The following is a 17,253-nucleotide window of genomic DNA, read 5'->3' on the forward strand; positions in this document are numbered from 1 at the left end:
CGAACAGGATATGAACTGCTCGCTATTCTTGTGGTTGATTTTTTCAACCGCTATTTTGCGAGCAGTTTTGAGTTAAAAAAAACCAAATGACGTGGTCATTGACGCTGCTATATTAATTATGCACACCCATAAAACGCCCGTTTTGACCTTTAAGCACGCCTGCGAACGGATCTCCACTCCCCGTTTTCAAGCACCTTCCCCTGTTACCACCCACATACGCCTCATTCTGTCACTCAAAATAGCAGGCACTCGCTATATTGCGTACAAATGTTTTTCGGCCGCACTGACTGGTTCGTGCATGCGTACTAAAAACCATGCGCATGCGCAGATGTGCGAACATTGCTCGGAACGAGCGTACTGCCGCTAGCGAGTGGCTCTGAATGAGGGCCTTAATCAGTACATCAATTTCATTTAACCACCTGTACTCAAGCATGGATATCTCTTAAACCTGAACTGTTGGGGTGCCTTGAGGACCACGTTTGGGAACCTCTGGCTTAAGGTGATTTAAAGTAGATTGTGAAGTACCTTGTGCAACCAGCAGTAGCTAGGCAATTGCAGCCCCCCTTAAGTCTAAAGGTAGGAGCCTCCACTGCACAAGAGCATCAGTGAGGTTGCCACAAATTTTGTCTGGTAAGGCCTAGCTTGCAGCTTGTATTCTAGTCCATCTCAAAGGTGTTCGGTGAGGGACAATTAAGTTCTTCCTTTGTGCACTGTAGCAAAATTATACTGACATTAAAGGGCCTTCCCCAAACTGACTATTGTCACATATATGGAACCACACAATTTTCTAGAATGTCATTATTATATACTGAAGTACAAAATTTATCTTCACTAGAATAAAGGGGCTCAGGCCAAACCATGAAAAGCAGTCCCAGACTATTATTTCTCCTCCACCCAACTTTACAGTTGGCAGTGCGGTTGCTTTCAGGAAGTAAGCATTCTCCTGACATCATGCGACAAACCCAAAAGGTCCATCAGACAGACAGATGATGATTTGTCACTCCAAAGCACACTGCTCCATAGTCATATGGTATGGTGGTATGCAATGTGGCAAGCGTACAAATTAGAAAGTGCATATACATATACAGTGCATCTGGAAAGTATTCACAATGCTTTCTCCACATTTTGTTATGTTACAGCCTTATTCCAAAATTGAATAAATTCATTTTTGTTCTCAAAATTCTATACACAATACCCCATGATGGCAACGTGTAAAAAGTTTTATTGCAATTTTTGCTAATTTTCTAAAAAAAAAAAACAACTAAAATCACACAAAATTTCCACTGATCATCCTTGAGATGTTCCTACAGCTTAATTGGAGTCCACCTGTGGTAAATTCAGTTGTTTGGACATGATTTTGAGAGGCATACACCTGTCTATATAAGATCCCACACTTGACAATGCATGTCAGAGCACAAACCAAGCATGAAGTCCAAGAATTGTCTGTAGACCTCCGAGACAGGATTGTCTCGAGGCACAAATCTGGGGAAGGGTACAGAAAAATATCTGCTGCTTTGAAGGTCCCAATGAACACAGTGGCCTCCATCATCCGTAAATGGAAGAAGTTCCAAACCACCAGGACTCTTCTATAGAGAAAGTCCGTACCCACATTTATACAATACCAATGGCTGGGGTGTCTCCCACTGTGACCTCTTCTAAGATTCAGGTTTATAAAAAGAGTAAAGGGGCACTCACCAGGAATTCATCACAGACAGCAGAAATGTATAACTTGCATATTCAGAGCGTTGGCGACATTCCAGTCAGCATGTAGTGAAGTACTGTACAGCCTTTCACCAGGGTCAGCAAACCACCCAGGGTCCCAAATAGCGGCTATTTATATATGTATATGTATGTCTGTATGTCAGTGCTTGTTTCCTAATAAAATCATAAAAAAAGTGCCGGGGCTTACGTAAAATTACAAGATTTATAGCAGCTTCCATACTAGTCTGGACAAGTCTTCAGATGGTTATTTCATATTTTATTAATTTCTGAAGCTATTTAATTGATTTCCTCCTGTTTCTGGAATTAGTTCTTAAGCTGCATACACACACAACGATTTTGTTACCAACGATTTTATGAACGATTTTCTGTCAGATTTTTTAAAGTGTAATGAACGATTTTTTTGAACTACAAATGATTTTTGCATATTCCCTTAATGAAAATCGTTGAGTTGGTCAGTCTGACTGAACTGCAAACTACAAACATGAACGCGCATGAACGATAATCGTTCATCATTTTAACTTAGAAAGTGAATGATTTTTTCAATGATTGAACGATAAACGATATCGTTAACGATAATCGTTCAAAAAATCGTGTGTGTATGCACCCTAAAGGTTTGCACGATGATAGATGTCTAAACGACCAGCGGGCACGCGCATCGCTGGTCGTTTTAGAAATTTTTTCAAACGATTGATAACGATCGTTCAATCGCTCAACTTAATTGTCTAGTGGATGGGCACCTTTAGTGACCGTTATATATTCAGTAGGTGACAGTTAGCGGAAAGGAAAAGCAGACTGCTGAGGATGTAGACAGGGGTGGAGGAAGTTTCGGATCCCCGGGAGGGGAGAACCCCCAACAGAGAGAAGGGGAATAAGATGGAGCCCGATGCTGGAAAGCTCTATATTCTCATCCTATGGAAGCCAAGAGCTGTGAGGTCCTTGGTGCTATGTAGGACAACCTTGGAGACACAGCCATAGTAGAGAACAGTCTGTTTGCTGGCATGCTGAGAGGGGCTTGGGAACTGCAAAGCCCAGCCAGGAGTGCTGTTAGTGGGAAACTAGTGATTTAAACTTTCACGGTGAACTAATGCAGTGGGCCATAGCAGGGCCATTTCTAGGGGCCGGGGCTCCCAGTGCGAACAGACAAAATGTGTCATCGTCCCCCCCCTCCCACAAGTACAACACATGAATTATGTGCGTGCCACCAAAAAGGGGGCTTGACCTCACAGTAAGGGCCGTGTTCTTGCAAAAAGGGCCATGGCCTCAAATGAAAAGACTACCCCATAGGATTAGGAACAGTAAAACCATAGGATTAGGGACTGTTATCCTGTTTCCTGTTCCGAGGTCCGTCCCCCCCCCACAGAGGAAATAACACATTGCTCCTCGTAGAGGAAATAACATTGCACCCCCACAGGAAAAAAAAAAACAACCACATTGCTCCCCCACGGTCTGAAGACCTGTCCTCCGCAGTATATTCACTTTCCATCATATAGAGAGCCATTTTGTTGTACTAAAACAAAATGGCTATATATGATGGAAAGTGAATATACTGAGGAGGACAGGTCTTCAGACATGTTTATTACAAAATGGCAGAGCTTAGGAGAGTGGCAGCAAGATCCGGAGTGTACCTCTGGGGACAGAATGAAGGAGCTGGGTCATCAGGGTCATAGGTCCAGCAGGCTGTCCGACGACAGGCACGGACAGCTTGATACTTTGCACTGGTGGGCACCTGAGCGTTCCTGTGCAGTGTGTCGATCCTCCTTCTCCCACTCCGCTGCCACCCCTGCTAGGGATCGAGGCTGTCATTTTGGCAGAGGGAGCATCATATAAAGCAAGTATTCTCTGGAGGCATGTTGACCCTAACCCCAGATGTCTCAGAAGGCCCTCATAAAGTCCCAGTTAACCCTGTCCAAAGCCTCTTTTGCATCGGTAGATAAAAGAATTGAATGTGAATTTGAGAGAGAGGCAAAATTAATAAAGTGTATAACTTTCATGGTGTTGTCCCTGGCCTCGCCACCAAGGACAAGTGAGCAGCAGATTTAGTTTCATTTCATGAAAAATGATAACTCTAGGAGAATATGTAAACTATTCATAACTAACGTTACACTATAGTCATGAAGAGCCAAATTGATTTATATCAAAGATGTGAAACTCCCAGAGAAATGTGTGCACTTGTTACACTAGCGTTTTGCCAATTTTGGTGTCTGATAAAATGGCTGAACTTACAAACTAATTTGGTGATTATGACACAGGGCAGGATGTACTTAAGGCAAAAATGCGGTAAAACATTCCCCAAATGTACTAAGCACCGCAGTATTTCATCCAGGGCCACTATTCCTTGGGAAGGATCGATCAGATCCCTCCCATCGCCCCCTGGGCATGTGCAAATGGACGTCAGAGGGACTTCTGGGTGTTAAAACCGTAAGTCCCCATCGCAAAGGACATCTCTTATCGGGAGAGCTTTCCTTTGCATTATTCTTGATATGAACCGCGGTATGTACCCGGAGTCAGGGGGATGTACCGCATCACGGATGCAATGCTTAGTACATCCCGCCCTCAGGGAGATTTTGTTCAATTTAAAAAGGAACATTATTATTACATGTCCAGCTGAGGTGCCTCCTTTTACATCTGAAAAGTTATTTTCTTTATGAGCTATGAATATTGGGGGAGATGGGTGAAGAAGTGATAAGTGTGAAAGACGCTATAACCAGAGCTATTTGGCACTTACATCGAACCTCCACATGTACGAAAGCAGCTAATTTAGAGAAAATCATTGTTCTCTGCAGTATCTGCAAACATCTAACCATTTCACAGTCGCCATAAGACAGAAATCATGCAAATGTTACTAAAAACACTTAGGGCCTGATTCAGAGACAAACGCTCTGAACGAGCGCTCGCTCTGAATCAGGGCGTTTCTTTTTTTTTTGTTCGGCCTCCTGGCCGCTCGCATAGCTGTGGGTGACCACCCACAGCTATTGCGAGCAGCCAGGTTGATGGTCGCGATGGTCAAGACCATCGGGCTTGCAACGAGACCCTTGTGGTAGGGTCTTGTGGCTGCAAGCCCCAGAGAGCTTCTGGCTCTATTAGAGCCGGAAGCTCTCCCACTGACATCACTGGTGATGTCAGTGGGGCCGCCCCCAAACGGCAGGTGTTCCTTCGGGAACGCCTCCGTTTGGCCAGCCACCCCCCTGCCTGCCTACCACACGGGGCGAGCTGTCAATCACCGTGGACAGCTCGCCCCCTTTGGTGCGAGACCCAGAGCAATGGAGCACCCCGCTAGCCGGGTCTCGCGCATGCGCACAGCAGAGCTGGCTCCGTCGTGTGCATGCCCAGTGGGCAAACATCGACGCAGTTGCGAGTGCTTAGCGCTTGCGACTGGGTCTTAATCAGGCCCTTAGTGCATTTTTGTGGCTTAATGTTTCTTCCCATATCGCCAGGGTTACCTGTATACTGTCCAATAGCTCTGTCCATGGTGGTCTGTCTGTGCCCGAGATCTCGCACATGCACCTTGGGGCCGGCCAGGAGGCAGCATTAGTGCATAAGTACTAGGTTTATAACCATATAATGTGACGACTGCACTATATAATCCATTACTAATGATAAAAAATATATAGTTTTCAGATGATTGGAAATATGGGCAAAAGTTATCATTAAGTTTAGGCAGCATATAAAACAGTATTCAGAAATGTAGATGTTCAACAGTTTATTTGCCAAAAATAACTATTTTTCATCTGGGTTGAGTATATTATCTGCCCCATCCCTTTACTAAATACTGACACTGACTTACTAAATAGGAAACAAAAATATGTTGTACAGATTAATGAATTCAAACTATTGGGTATGACCATTAATGTCAGTCCAGGTCTGAAGAGGCATGCAACAATCCATCTATTAGATCTAGTTTTTATGCTTGTTATGTTATGAAGAAAAAAAGATTTTATTCAATGCAAAAGTTGAAAATCAGTGTACGTTCATAAGTTACTCAATTATTTTTCAATTTAACTCCATGCTTCATATATGGCGTTTATACTTTTCCTCCAAATACTTTATGAATGTGCCTTTATATGTCTTTACTGAGATGTCATACATGTGAGTGCCGCATAGTGTTATTAGTGATATTAGGGTTACCTAAACCTTAAACCGTAATATAGTTATTCTACCTCAACAATACAAAGGATTTCATTTAGAGAAGTGTATATATATATATATATATATATATACACATATATATACATACATATAAGATAGATAGCATTCACCAAACAACAGGATGCAGCTTCACACATTTATTAATCCATATGGTCACCAATACAGTAACCACAGCACACAGACCTTTTTCAAGCAATGCAGCATGTCCTCATAACAGGAAAGATCAAGTTTTAAGGCATAAGTCCCACAAGATTAAAAAGAAACTTGATACATGTATCCAAAGAGCAGTACAGTTTGTATGGTTGAACAGCCTAAGTGCTCCATACTGTACGCTCTTCAGAAAGTCCATAAGACATTGAAAGATCCACCAGGGCATCTGAAAATGTCATCTCAAGGTTCATTATTACAACCTATAGCGCAATTCATTGACAATTTCCTACAACCGTTGGTTTGTCAGACCCCTAGTTATCTGAAGGACATGGGGGATTTTCTGAATAAGATCAAAAATGTGATTACAACAGATGTCGATTGTTTATTGGCTACCCTCTATGTTAATTTCTTATATACCATTATTCCGCATGAGGCAGGGATAGAAGCGGAACGTGAGACACTATGTATGTATGATAATAATAGACCACCAATTGAATTCATATTGGAGCGTTTAGAGATTGTCTTGAAGGAGAACCATTTTTTGTATGGGGGTAAATACTTTAAACAGCGCTCTGGCACCGCCATGGGCAGTAATTTAGCTCCGGCGTATGCAAATCTCTACATGCACAAATATGAATGTAGGAATATTTTGTCCCAGTATGGTGATATGATCACAGTGTACAATCGTTTTATTGACAACATTTTTTTGGTATGGAATGATATGGAAGAGATGTTTTGGGAGATGATTAAGGCCCTCAATGGATTATCCAGTCCGATTAAATATATGGCTAAGATCGACAAACAGTCTATAGATTTTCTGGATGTAACTGTTTATAAAAAGAACTCAAAGCTCTATACTACACTCTTCAGAAAGGACACAGGCCCTCATTCAGAGGCGGTCGCAAGAAGCAATCGCTCTCTCTGAATGAGGGCGGCCGCTTCCTTTTTTTAGTGTGGCCTCCTGGTCGCTAGCTAAGTTGTGGGTTACCACCCACAAATGCGACCGACCAGGTTGATGGCCGCGATGGTGAACACCATCGCGACCATCGGGGCTTGCAACGAGACCCTAAGGTTGGGTCTCGGCAACCGCAAGCCCCAGGGAGCTTCCTGCTCTGATCACGGACATCACTGCTGATGTCAATGCAGCCGCCTACAAAACGGTAGGCCTTAAGGAACGCCTCCCTTTTTGAAACCACCCCCACGGCCCGCCTACAAAACGGGGCGAGCTGTCGATCAACATCGACAGCCGCCCCTTTCTTAGAAATCTCCGGAGAGAGTTTCTCTCTCACTCTGGGGCTTGCACACGCACAGTGCGGCCACTGCGCGTGCGCAGGGCTGACCATAGACCCGGTTGCGAGCGCATCGGTGCTTGCGACCGGGTCTGAATGAGACCCACAGACCATAATACGCTATTGTATGCAATGAGTCACCATCCACCAAGACTCAAGGAGAGTTTGCCCATCTCCCAATTCTTGCGCGTCTTGCGTTTGAATACTGAAGATGAGATAGCGGAGCGCCAAATTGGTGAGATGAAAGAACGGTTTATACCAAGGTGCTATAAACAGACCACCATTGAAAGATGTCTTGTAAAAGCGAGGCAGAAAATGGCTGGTGCACCATCAACAAAGGATGCAGCAAGCACTGGGAGGATGGTATATGTCAGTCGATATGACAACAGATCAAGTGAGGTGAATAAGACCATCAAACGTCACTGCCCAATTTTGGCAACAGATCCTGTGTTTAAAAAGGAGATGAAGAGACCTCCCATTATGGCATACCGGCATGGTCCTAATTTAAAACAATTGCTTATGCGCCCTCTGGCCCAACCGAATGAAAAATCTGGTGATTCATGGCTCAAGACATCCAGAAAAGGATGTTTAAATGTACTAACTGTATGCTGGTTGCTGGACCAAACTTCCCACATCCACATAGTGGCATTTTGATACCAATACGATTTAGACTCCATTGTACCTTGGATTTTGTGATATACTTGATCACATGCCCTTGTGGACAGGCCAATGTGGGACTCACTACACGCAATTTTAGGGATCGCATGGCGAACCACAGGAGCTCAATCTGAGCAGCCCTAACAAATGGTACCTCGGATAAACCGGTGGCGAGACACTGGGTACAGATGGGCCATCAGGTGTCAATGCTGAGATGTAGACTGATAGATTGGGTCCCCCCACCTCAACGGGTAGGTAACCGTGAATTGCTGCTACGGAGATTAGAAGCCCAATGGATCCATAAACTGGACACAATAGCGCCAAGAGGCCTTAATGAGCATAAAGCACTACGTGTATTTTTACCACAATAATGTTGAGGTTTTCCTTATAGAATATTTGTGTATGGGATTTTTTCTAACCAGACACTGAATACTCCACTGATTGGGTGGTGAGTATATGACTTTTTGTCATGTGTCCACTCTATTTTTTTATTAAAAATATATAAAAATCTATTATGTAGGTCTATGGTGTCTTTGGTAAACTGATATTGATATGGGAAATATAGGTATAATAGATTACATATGTAAGAATGAATACTGTCAAACCAGCTGGTTACTTACAGTTTGTCCTTACCCACCATTTATATACTTCTATACTAATGTCCTTACCCACCACTATTATATACATCGATTTATGATTACTCTATGAGCAATAGAGGTATATGGCCCCAACACCAATAATGACTATATCGGATGATGCATATCAAGGTTTTGCGATGATAATCATATAAATATATTGATCTATAATATAAGTGTCCCCAATAGTTTTAACCAATACAGACGTCGGTCTGGTTGGTATCTGTGGGGTAGATCTGTATGAGTCTCTTTGGTCTAAGGAATTATAACTTTAGATATAACTATGGATTCGTTAGGTCTAGTGTAATAGTGCCTGTATGAATTTTGTCTTTCTATTTTTGGACATAACGATGTTTGTAGACAGATTGCGAGTGGTTACTATGGTACCGGGCATTGTATAACGGGAAGTTATATTGCTCTGATAGATAGGGTGATGAGATCAATACCGGCTACCGCGTTCCAGCATTGGAACGCACGCCGTGGGATTGACAGCACCTGGAGGTGGACATATGGTACTTAAGGAGCCGGCTGGTAAAAAGTAGGTGTGCATCCTTATGGGACTTATGCCTTAGAACTAGATCTTGCCTGTTATGATGACACGCTGCATTGCTTGAAAAAGGTCTGTGTGTGGACCGAAACGTTGCTGCGATTACTGTATTGGTGACCTTATGGATTAATAAATGTGTTAAGCTGCATCCTGTTTGGTGAGTGCCATCTATCTTATCTATATTACGCTGGAGTGTGAGGAGATCCAGATCACACAGCTGATGTGCACCCCTATGTTCAAAGATATTGATGTGAGTGCAGAACTGGACAGTGGAGATTATATATATATATATATATATATATATATATATACATATACATACATACACACAGTATATATATTCTTACCATTCACATGCAGCAGCAAATGAGAATACACGAGGCTGTGTGATGAAATTATAATTATTAAAATGGAAATACTAATTTCTATAAAATAAATAAATAAACTGAATCTATTTAATATTGCAGATAAAGGAGAACTATTTGTGCCATCTTCCAGTTACTTTGAGATTGTCTACCTGCATCCAGATAGACCGGCGGTCATCCCATGCCGAGTGACAACTGCATCCGCTAAAGTCACCCTGCACAGGGAGTTTCCAGCAGAGGTGATCAGGGCTGACGGCACAGACATCGTCTATGATGTGAAGAAAGGTTTTGTGTACCAGCATCCACGTACTAACCAAAGCGGTGTGGTATATTGCCGAGCAGAGGCCAGGGGAGCACCACAAATATCTATTAAATATCAGTTACTCTACGTGGAAGGTATAAGTACACCTTGGTCATTCTCTCCAACCATTTATGTGCTTCTCCTTCATGGTGATGAGGCAGACAGGGTCACATGGGCCAATCTGGCCAGGAACCAGCTGCATTCCTGAGCTACCATACGCTCAGTCAGTGTAACATTACAGTGAATGGGGAATGAGCAATTACAAAGTCCATCTTCTTTCTTCTTTTTGTTCACCTAATGTCCAAAGAGACTTTATTTTCTGTATGGATTTTATATTAATATTTTAATCCTTCACTCTGTGTAAGGTGCATGGAAATAGAGGCAGCCTTGACCATCCATGTCTAACTCTATACCTAAAGTCAAGATGTCCTAATAGCAAAACTGTGGCAGGACATGCTGGGCTGGTAGTTCCACAGCAGACTGGAGGGCCACATGTTAAATACCCCTGGTCTAGAGTATAGAACAACACATGTGTGTATGAATGCTGTTTTTATATTTGAGTGTATGTAGAGGTATAGTAGGAGCACATCTGCAGTGTCTAAGGACTCAGATATGCTCCAGAATCTACCTTGCCAGAACCTGAAGGCTACTCTGTCTGACTTCTGAACACTGTGGTTTCCTGGTCAGTGATAATTTGATACATTACCCATATATGTGTACACTTATCTGCTTGTGCAACGAACTCTGAGATGTCTCCTAAAATCTGGAATATTATAACTCTAATCTCTAAGGGGCCTATTCATCATTGGAGGCCGTATGGTCCCCGATGATTATGTTATCATCTCGCTGCGAGGGATACTTAAGTATCCAACTCGCAGCGGAGGAAACTTGACACCGGAGCAATTCATCATTGCTACGGTGCGGAGACAGCTGCTCCGAAAAGCAGCTGTCCCCTCAGTTAGTATTGCAGCTACAGAAGTAGCTGCATTATTTACCTCCTCCCCGTCGGCGCGGCTACGAGGTCACATGCGCACAGCCGCCGGGGAGGTAGTGAGGAGGCGGCGGAGGGATCCACTTGGATCCCTCTTCACATCCCCAGAACTCCTTTCCATAGGAAGGAGCAGGGATCCGAGAACAAGCACTGTCTGAAGATGGCGCTTGATCTTGCAGGCAAACTCTGAAAACTTTCAGTTTTCGGAGTTTGCTGAAAATCAGGTGGTTCTACCGTATCCCTGATGATGAATGTCCCACAAACTAAAATATAAGGAAACTAGCATTTCTGCATGGTTACCGGGCCATTTATCGATGACGAATAGGCCTCTAAATCACTACATAATACAGTATTTATAAAGGATTTGTATATCATTGAGGTCTGCAGAATATACACTCCTATAAATATGTAATATACAGTAGTTATATGAATGCACATACAGTAACAGTATGTATATATACAATTATTTTATCTAGACTTGCAGCTATACAACGTTACCCAACATAAAGTTGATACATACCTCCCAGGTCTGCCGAGTCTCATGTGTGGCTAGTTGATCATGCTAATAGACAGTCTTTTTCTTGTCAATGGGAACTTTGTATTGCCCCATAAACAAATTGTACAGACAGGAGGTATGTACATATGCTATCACACTATTTTCCTAGTGTGGTACTTGATTAGAGTCTACAATATTTAAGAAAGACAAAACACAGAACTAAATAAAACAGACTGGATTACAGCAATAACAATTTGTGATTTTTCTTTTAGGAATGATCCATTAAGCTTTTTCCTCCTATTAATGGAGTGTATGCTTAGATACAACACATAACAATATTGCTATTTTCTTTAGTTCCCAGTGGCCCACCCTCTGCAACTATATCAGCTTCTGCCAACAAGGTTCGGAGTGGAGGCGACTTCAGCATATTCTGCACTGTCCTGGGGGAGCCAGATGTAGAAGTAGAGTTTATGTGGATCTACCCTGGACAACAAGTAAGCTGCTGAACATAGATGTGTATGGGAAGTTCCAATGAGGCTTTCTATGCACAAAATTATTTCATTATAATGTTAGACAATCAAAACTGAGGTACAGTGCTGGTGTGGGTTGTGGATTAACAGATAGACAGTAAAACAGTGTCAATAGTGTCTAGATAGACACCAGATGTTAGACAGTCAATAGATTGACTGGGACAAAAGGTCGACAAATGCAAAGGGTCAACATGTAAGAATGTCAACAGGTACAAATGGTCGACAGTGTCAAAATGGTCGCCGTGATTTTTTAAAATGTTTTCTAGCCTTAATCTTCACCCTAACCCTAACTGTCCCTTCTAGTGCCTAACCGTCTGGTAAGTGCCTAACCCTAACCGTCTGGATAAGTGTCTAACCCTAAAACACAAAAAAAAAGCATGTGTCAACCATTTATGTATTTGACACTGTCAACAATTTGTACATGTCGAACTTCTTTCAGAACAGCCTTTAGTGCGTTGACCTTTTGTCCTAGTCGACCTATTGACGGTCTAACATCTGGTTTCTATCTAGACATTGTTGACCTTTTACTGTCTATCTATAGTCTGGAACCCACTGGTATGATCTACAGGTTGCTGAGGATCACACAATACAACATGGAGTAAACCATGTAATATGGAGTAATGTGTATTACCGTGACGTCCAAGATCTGAAAATCTGACCAAAATACATGAAAACGGAAGGGAATGGGATAAAGTAAACAAATCCGATTTATTTTTGTTTTTAAATAGAGAGACAATCAATACACGTCTAGCATAAACTTCACTAATAAGACTTTATGGTAATAGAAATCCCCCTCCCCGTTGTATTGTGAAGACGAGAGATATCCGTCCTTCGAAATACACAGTCCCATTTTATCCTACTATCTTTTGCAACAATTTGACAAACCTATTCCTCACTATACAAAAACAGTGACCTGGCTGCTGCCGACACTTACCTGTTCCTTACCCTTATGTCATTTGGTCATGATTTAGGGCTTCATTTATCAACTAGTTTTATCATTTACAACGAGCGTCACGACCAAGGTTTAATCGGCATGGTGGTCGAGGTTGCTGTGGCAGGGGGCGTCTGGCGGTGGCGCTGGTGTTTGGCGAGGGGCATTGGCTGCGCATGGTTCTGTGCGGGCACATTGTCACTCTGGGCTGGTGAGGCCTGGCGGTGTTTCTGTTCCGCCCGGCATGCTCGCCGCCATCTTGCCTCCGGCCATGTGATTCAGTTGTCCAATCCTGGTGGGTCATGTGCTCTCTCCGGCCAGTCATGGTGCAGCACTTGGTATTTAGGGAGGTCCAGAGCCTTTCTTCATTGCCAGTGCAAAATGTTTCTCAGCGACAGCTGAGAGAGAGAGTTCCTGTGCTCGTTACCTGCCTCCTTGGAAACGCTACCTAGTCTGCTTACTTTGGCTGCTCCAACCGCTGGACATACCTGCACCCTCCATTTACCTTTCTCCTGCCTGAGTACCTGAGTCTGCTGTCACCCTGCACCTTGCCTCCACTTACACTCTGCTGCATTATATCTCCTCTGTCTGCATATCATTTCAGCTCACCATACCTGCATACTGGACTGTTCCCTGCCTGTCACTATCTGGACATTCTCCCATTTGCTTCACTACAGTTCCCAAGTGCACTTTAGTGCTTAGCCTGGACTTTTACTTTTGCCATATTCATGTCTACTAAACCACTCATTAAAAGTTCCACATTTTCATTTAAATCTGCTTCTGTGTCTATCACCACCCCGTGTCCACAACAAAACCAGAACCTCACAACGAGTGATAAAACTTATTGCGTATGATAAATGGTGCTTCAGCCAATCAGCTCCCAACTGTCATTTTTTTTTTTTTTATCATCAATAATATTTATTGAAAATATTTATAGTTATGGGGTACAAAAAAAAGAAAGGGAGGGCAGGGAGGGGATGTACAAAATGAGAAATTATAATACACATTCCACTATACACACATAGTAAAATAACAAAATGTAAACACATTAAAGGCTAATATATTCATACACTAATAGAAGTAGTAAAAAATAGCAATCAGCCAGAGGCATCAGACTCATTTAAGCTAAACTGTAAAGGGTCGGACACTTTATTTACGAGAGAACTCTTCTAAACAGTACATATGAAATGAAGGACATGAGCAAAAAACATGACCAACCTCACCACAATTACACAAACAAAATTTAGTGTAAAATAGACAAAATGTATATGTAATCTATCAGGAGTAAGGTATAATCTTATTCAGTAGTTTGACATGCATTTCCGTATGATTCAAACAGCAAGACATATGACAGGACATGGAATAGACCATTTCCCATTGTGGATTGGAAAATGGGTGATCCAAATCCGACTCCCATCTCAACTGGGCAGATGATTTAACAGGTGGCCACAACCCCAGGAGTTATTTGTACGGAAAAGAAATACTCCCCCTAACCCTCGTTAAATACGTTAACAGGTCAGTTGGCGGAGTTTGTAGTATGTCACAAGAACGTATCATACTATTGAACCAATGTTGGATCTGAAGATAATGAAAAATGTCTGTAGGGGGAGACAGAGTAACAGGATTGTAAATGATGAAATGTAAGAATAACACCACCCTCCTAGGGTTTGTATGCACCTACGACACCAGAGAGATACATTGAGATTAGGGATCAGTTTAGCCACTGCCCTAAGTAAGAGGACATGTGTTGGTAGAGAAAACAATGGGATTCGGGAGCCCAATCTATCCCAGACCTTCAGCAAGGCTCTCATAGAAGGCAATAACAAAGAAATAGGACGGCGTGGGAGTCTAGGGGTCCATACTCTATTGGGAATCCAGAGCAATAAGTTTGTTCAAGAGGGGCCTAACAAATCTCAAAAGGTTGATGGAACCAGTCCTTAAGATGTGCTAATAACCATGCCTCTTGGTATAGGGCTAAATCTGGCAACGCTAATCCGCCATGTTCTTTTGGAAGAATCATGTGGGACAGTGTAAATTTGGAGGACAGTTTTTCCAGAGATCATGGGATTAGATAAAGTGACATTTATCAATGTGTTTATTGGGGAACAATAAGGGGATAGTACAGAAGAGATACATAAGTTTAGGGAGAAGGGTCAATTTAAACCCTGCCAAACGTCCCAACCACGAGCTCTCATATGAAGACCAGGATCTAGTGAAACTCGCTAGAGCCTCAATTAGAGGAGCAAGATTAATACCAAATATAGATGAAGAGACGGGGGGATATGTAAACCGAGCTATTGAATAGAAGAAGTTTGCCAATTAGAAGAAAAACGAGGGCGCAGAGTAGAGATAACAGAGTTGTGAAGATTAATGGACAAAGCATCAGTTTTGGTCATATTTAATTTGTAATAAGAGGCCGCGCTATGTATGTACAGTATCTAAAAACGTATGTGAGTGGGGCAATGAAAACAGAGGATTCGAAACAAAAAGGAGGATGTGATCCGCAAAAAGTAAGTGCTTATGCGTCGTATTCCTCACCACAACCCCGGGAAAGTGAACATCTGCTCGTAATTTGACAGACAGGGGCTCAATAACTAAGACAAATATAAAGGGAGAAAGGGGACACCCCTGACGTGTACCTAGTGATAGGGAACGTATCCATAAGGAAGCCATTACTAAACACCTTTGCAGAGAGGTCACTATATAAGGCTAAAATTGAGGATATGTGGTCACAAAATCCAATTATGGAAAGAACCATATGCATATACAGCCAGTACAGCCAGTCAAGAAACAGCAAAAGCAAGCCAGAATCAGAAGTATTAATAAAATCAATGAAATCAAACACCCTGAAAGTATTGTCGGACGCCTGTCTGCTGGATACGAACCCAACCTGATCTTTATGAATTACTGTAGGGAAGGGAGTAAAGGGTAATACGGTTGGTGATTAACTTGGCATATAATTTAACATCTCCATTTAAAAGTGCAATAGGCCGATCATTTTGGCAGTGGGCACGATCTTTCCTGGGCTTAGTAAGGGTTATAGTTTGAGCCTCTAACATTTCTGCAGGTAAGGTCCCCAACTCCGACACCTTATTAAACACAGTAGTCAACGAAGGAACCAAATGGTCTGGAAACATCATGAAGAAATCGTTAATAAAACAGTCAGGACCAGGGGCCTTCCCCCAAGGGAAGGATCGAATAGCGGACTCTATTTCCAAAGTGGTTCATGGAGCATTCAGATCCGACAGTTGGTCCATGGTTAAAGAAGGAAAGTCAATGTATGACAGGAAGGAATCAATAGATGGGACTGAAGGTTGAGGGCTAGAAGAAACCAAAGACAAATTATGCAGTTGCGAATAATAATTGGTGAACTGGTTGGCAATGTCAGTAGGATTAGAAATATTAATATCCGATGGGGAAAGAATAGGTTTGATTTTATTCATAGTTTGCTGCGTCCGAAGTCTACGAGCCAAAAGTCTACCAGCTCTATTACCCGCTAAATAAAACCTCTCGTGCAGCCTGTTCAGAGCAGCTTGAGTACGAGCCACAAGAAGTTTCTGAAGTTGGCTCCTTATGGCAGAGAGCTCTTTGCGAAGGTCTCTAGAGGGCTTCAATTTATTACGATCCTCCACTTCTTTAAGCTTAAGTCGAGGAGGCATACAATGCTGGGATAGGTTCCAAAATCATAGTAATCATAGTAATCATAGTAAAGAGACATGGTGAGATCATGTAATAGGTAGTATGTCCAAGGACCCCGAATATTGTAAAGTCCACTTGTCAGTCAATATTAAATCTATACAAGAAATAGAGTTGTGGACTGTCGTAAAAATTTTATAATCCCACCCAGTTGGATTCCTCACATGTCATACATCATACAGGTCAAATTCTGCCAAAAGGAAGTGGAAAGCAAGGGAGGGGTCAGACATAAGGAGCATTAGAAGGTGAACAAGATTTATCTAATTTAGGATCTAAAACCAAATTAAAATCGCCCAATAGTATAAGAGAACCCCACCTGACTTTCGGAATGGCTAAACACACTTTTCTAATGAACTGGACCTGATTTGAGTTGGGAGCATATATAGAAACAAAAGTCACCCATTTAACATCTAAGCGACCCAGAAGAATAATAAAACGTCCATTGTTATCTGCCACATGTGAGTGCAACACGAAAGGAACAGAGTTCCGAAAAAAATGGCCCCCCGATTAAGTTTAAAATGGCCATAAATAGCCCAGTGGGTATCTACGATCTTTAAACGCAGATGGGCTCCTAGAGGAAAAATGTGTTTCTTGTAAAACAACCACATCCGCCTTCGGTTTAGAAAATGTGGATAGTGCTAATCTGTAGTTAATAGGGGAAATTAAACCTTTAACATTCAAATACGCACCACTTAACCTAAACCAGAGTGAAACAGAGGCAAAATAATTTGTGGAAAATATGACACAAATAGTACAGATAACACACTGTGTGACTCATCAAAGCATCCCTAAGGAAG

At 42.3% G+C, this 17,253-nt stretch overlaps 1 protein-coding gene across 1 annotated transcript in view; it reads left to right on the forward strand.

The window, feature by feature from the left end:
* Positions 1-17,253, forward strand: part of PDGFRL (platelet derived growth factor receptor like) — a 207,658-nt gene that overhangs the window by 180,381 nt on the left and 10,024 nt on the right. Inside the window, exons 4-5 of the mRNA XM_088478803.1 lie at positions 9,614-9,907; positions 11,654-11,793. Coding sequence (XP_088334929.1) covers positions 9,614-9,907; positions 11,654-11,793 — 434 coding nt within the window. The remainder of the gene's footprint in view (positions 1-9,613; positions 9,908-11,653; positions 11,794-17,253) is intronic.

The sequence above is a fragment of the Taudactylus pleione genome, unplaced genomic scaffold (genome assembly GCF_031769625.1).
Source record: "Taudactylus pleione unplaced genomic scaffold, aTauple2 ptg000218l, whole genome shotgun sequence".
NCBI lineage: Eukaryota > Metazoa > Chordata > Amphibia > Anura > Myobatrachidae > Taudactylus > Taudactylus pleione.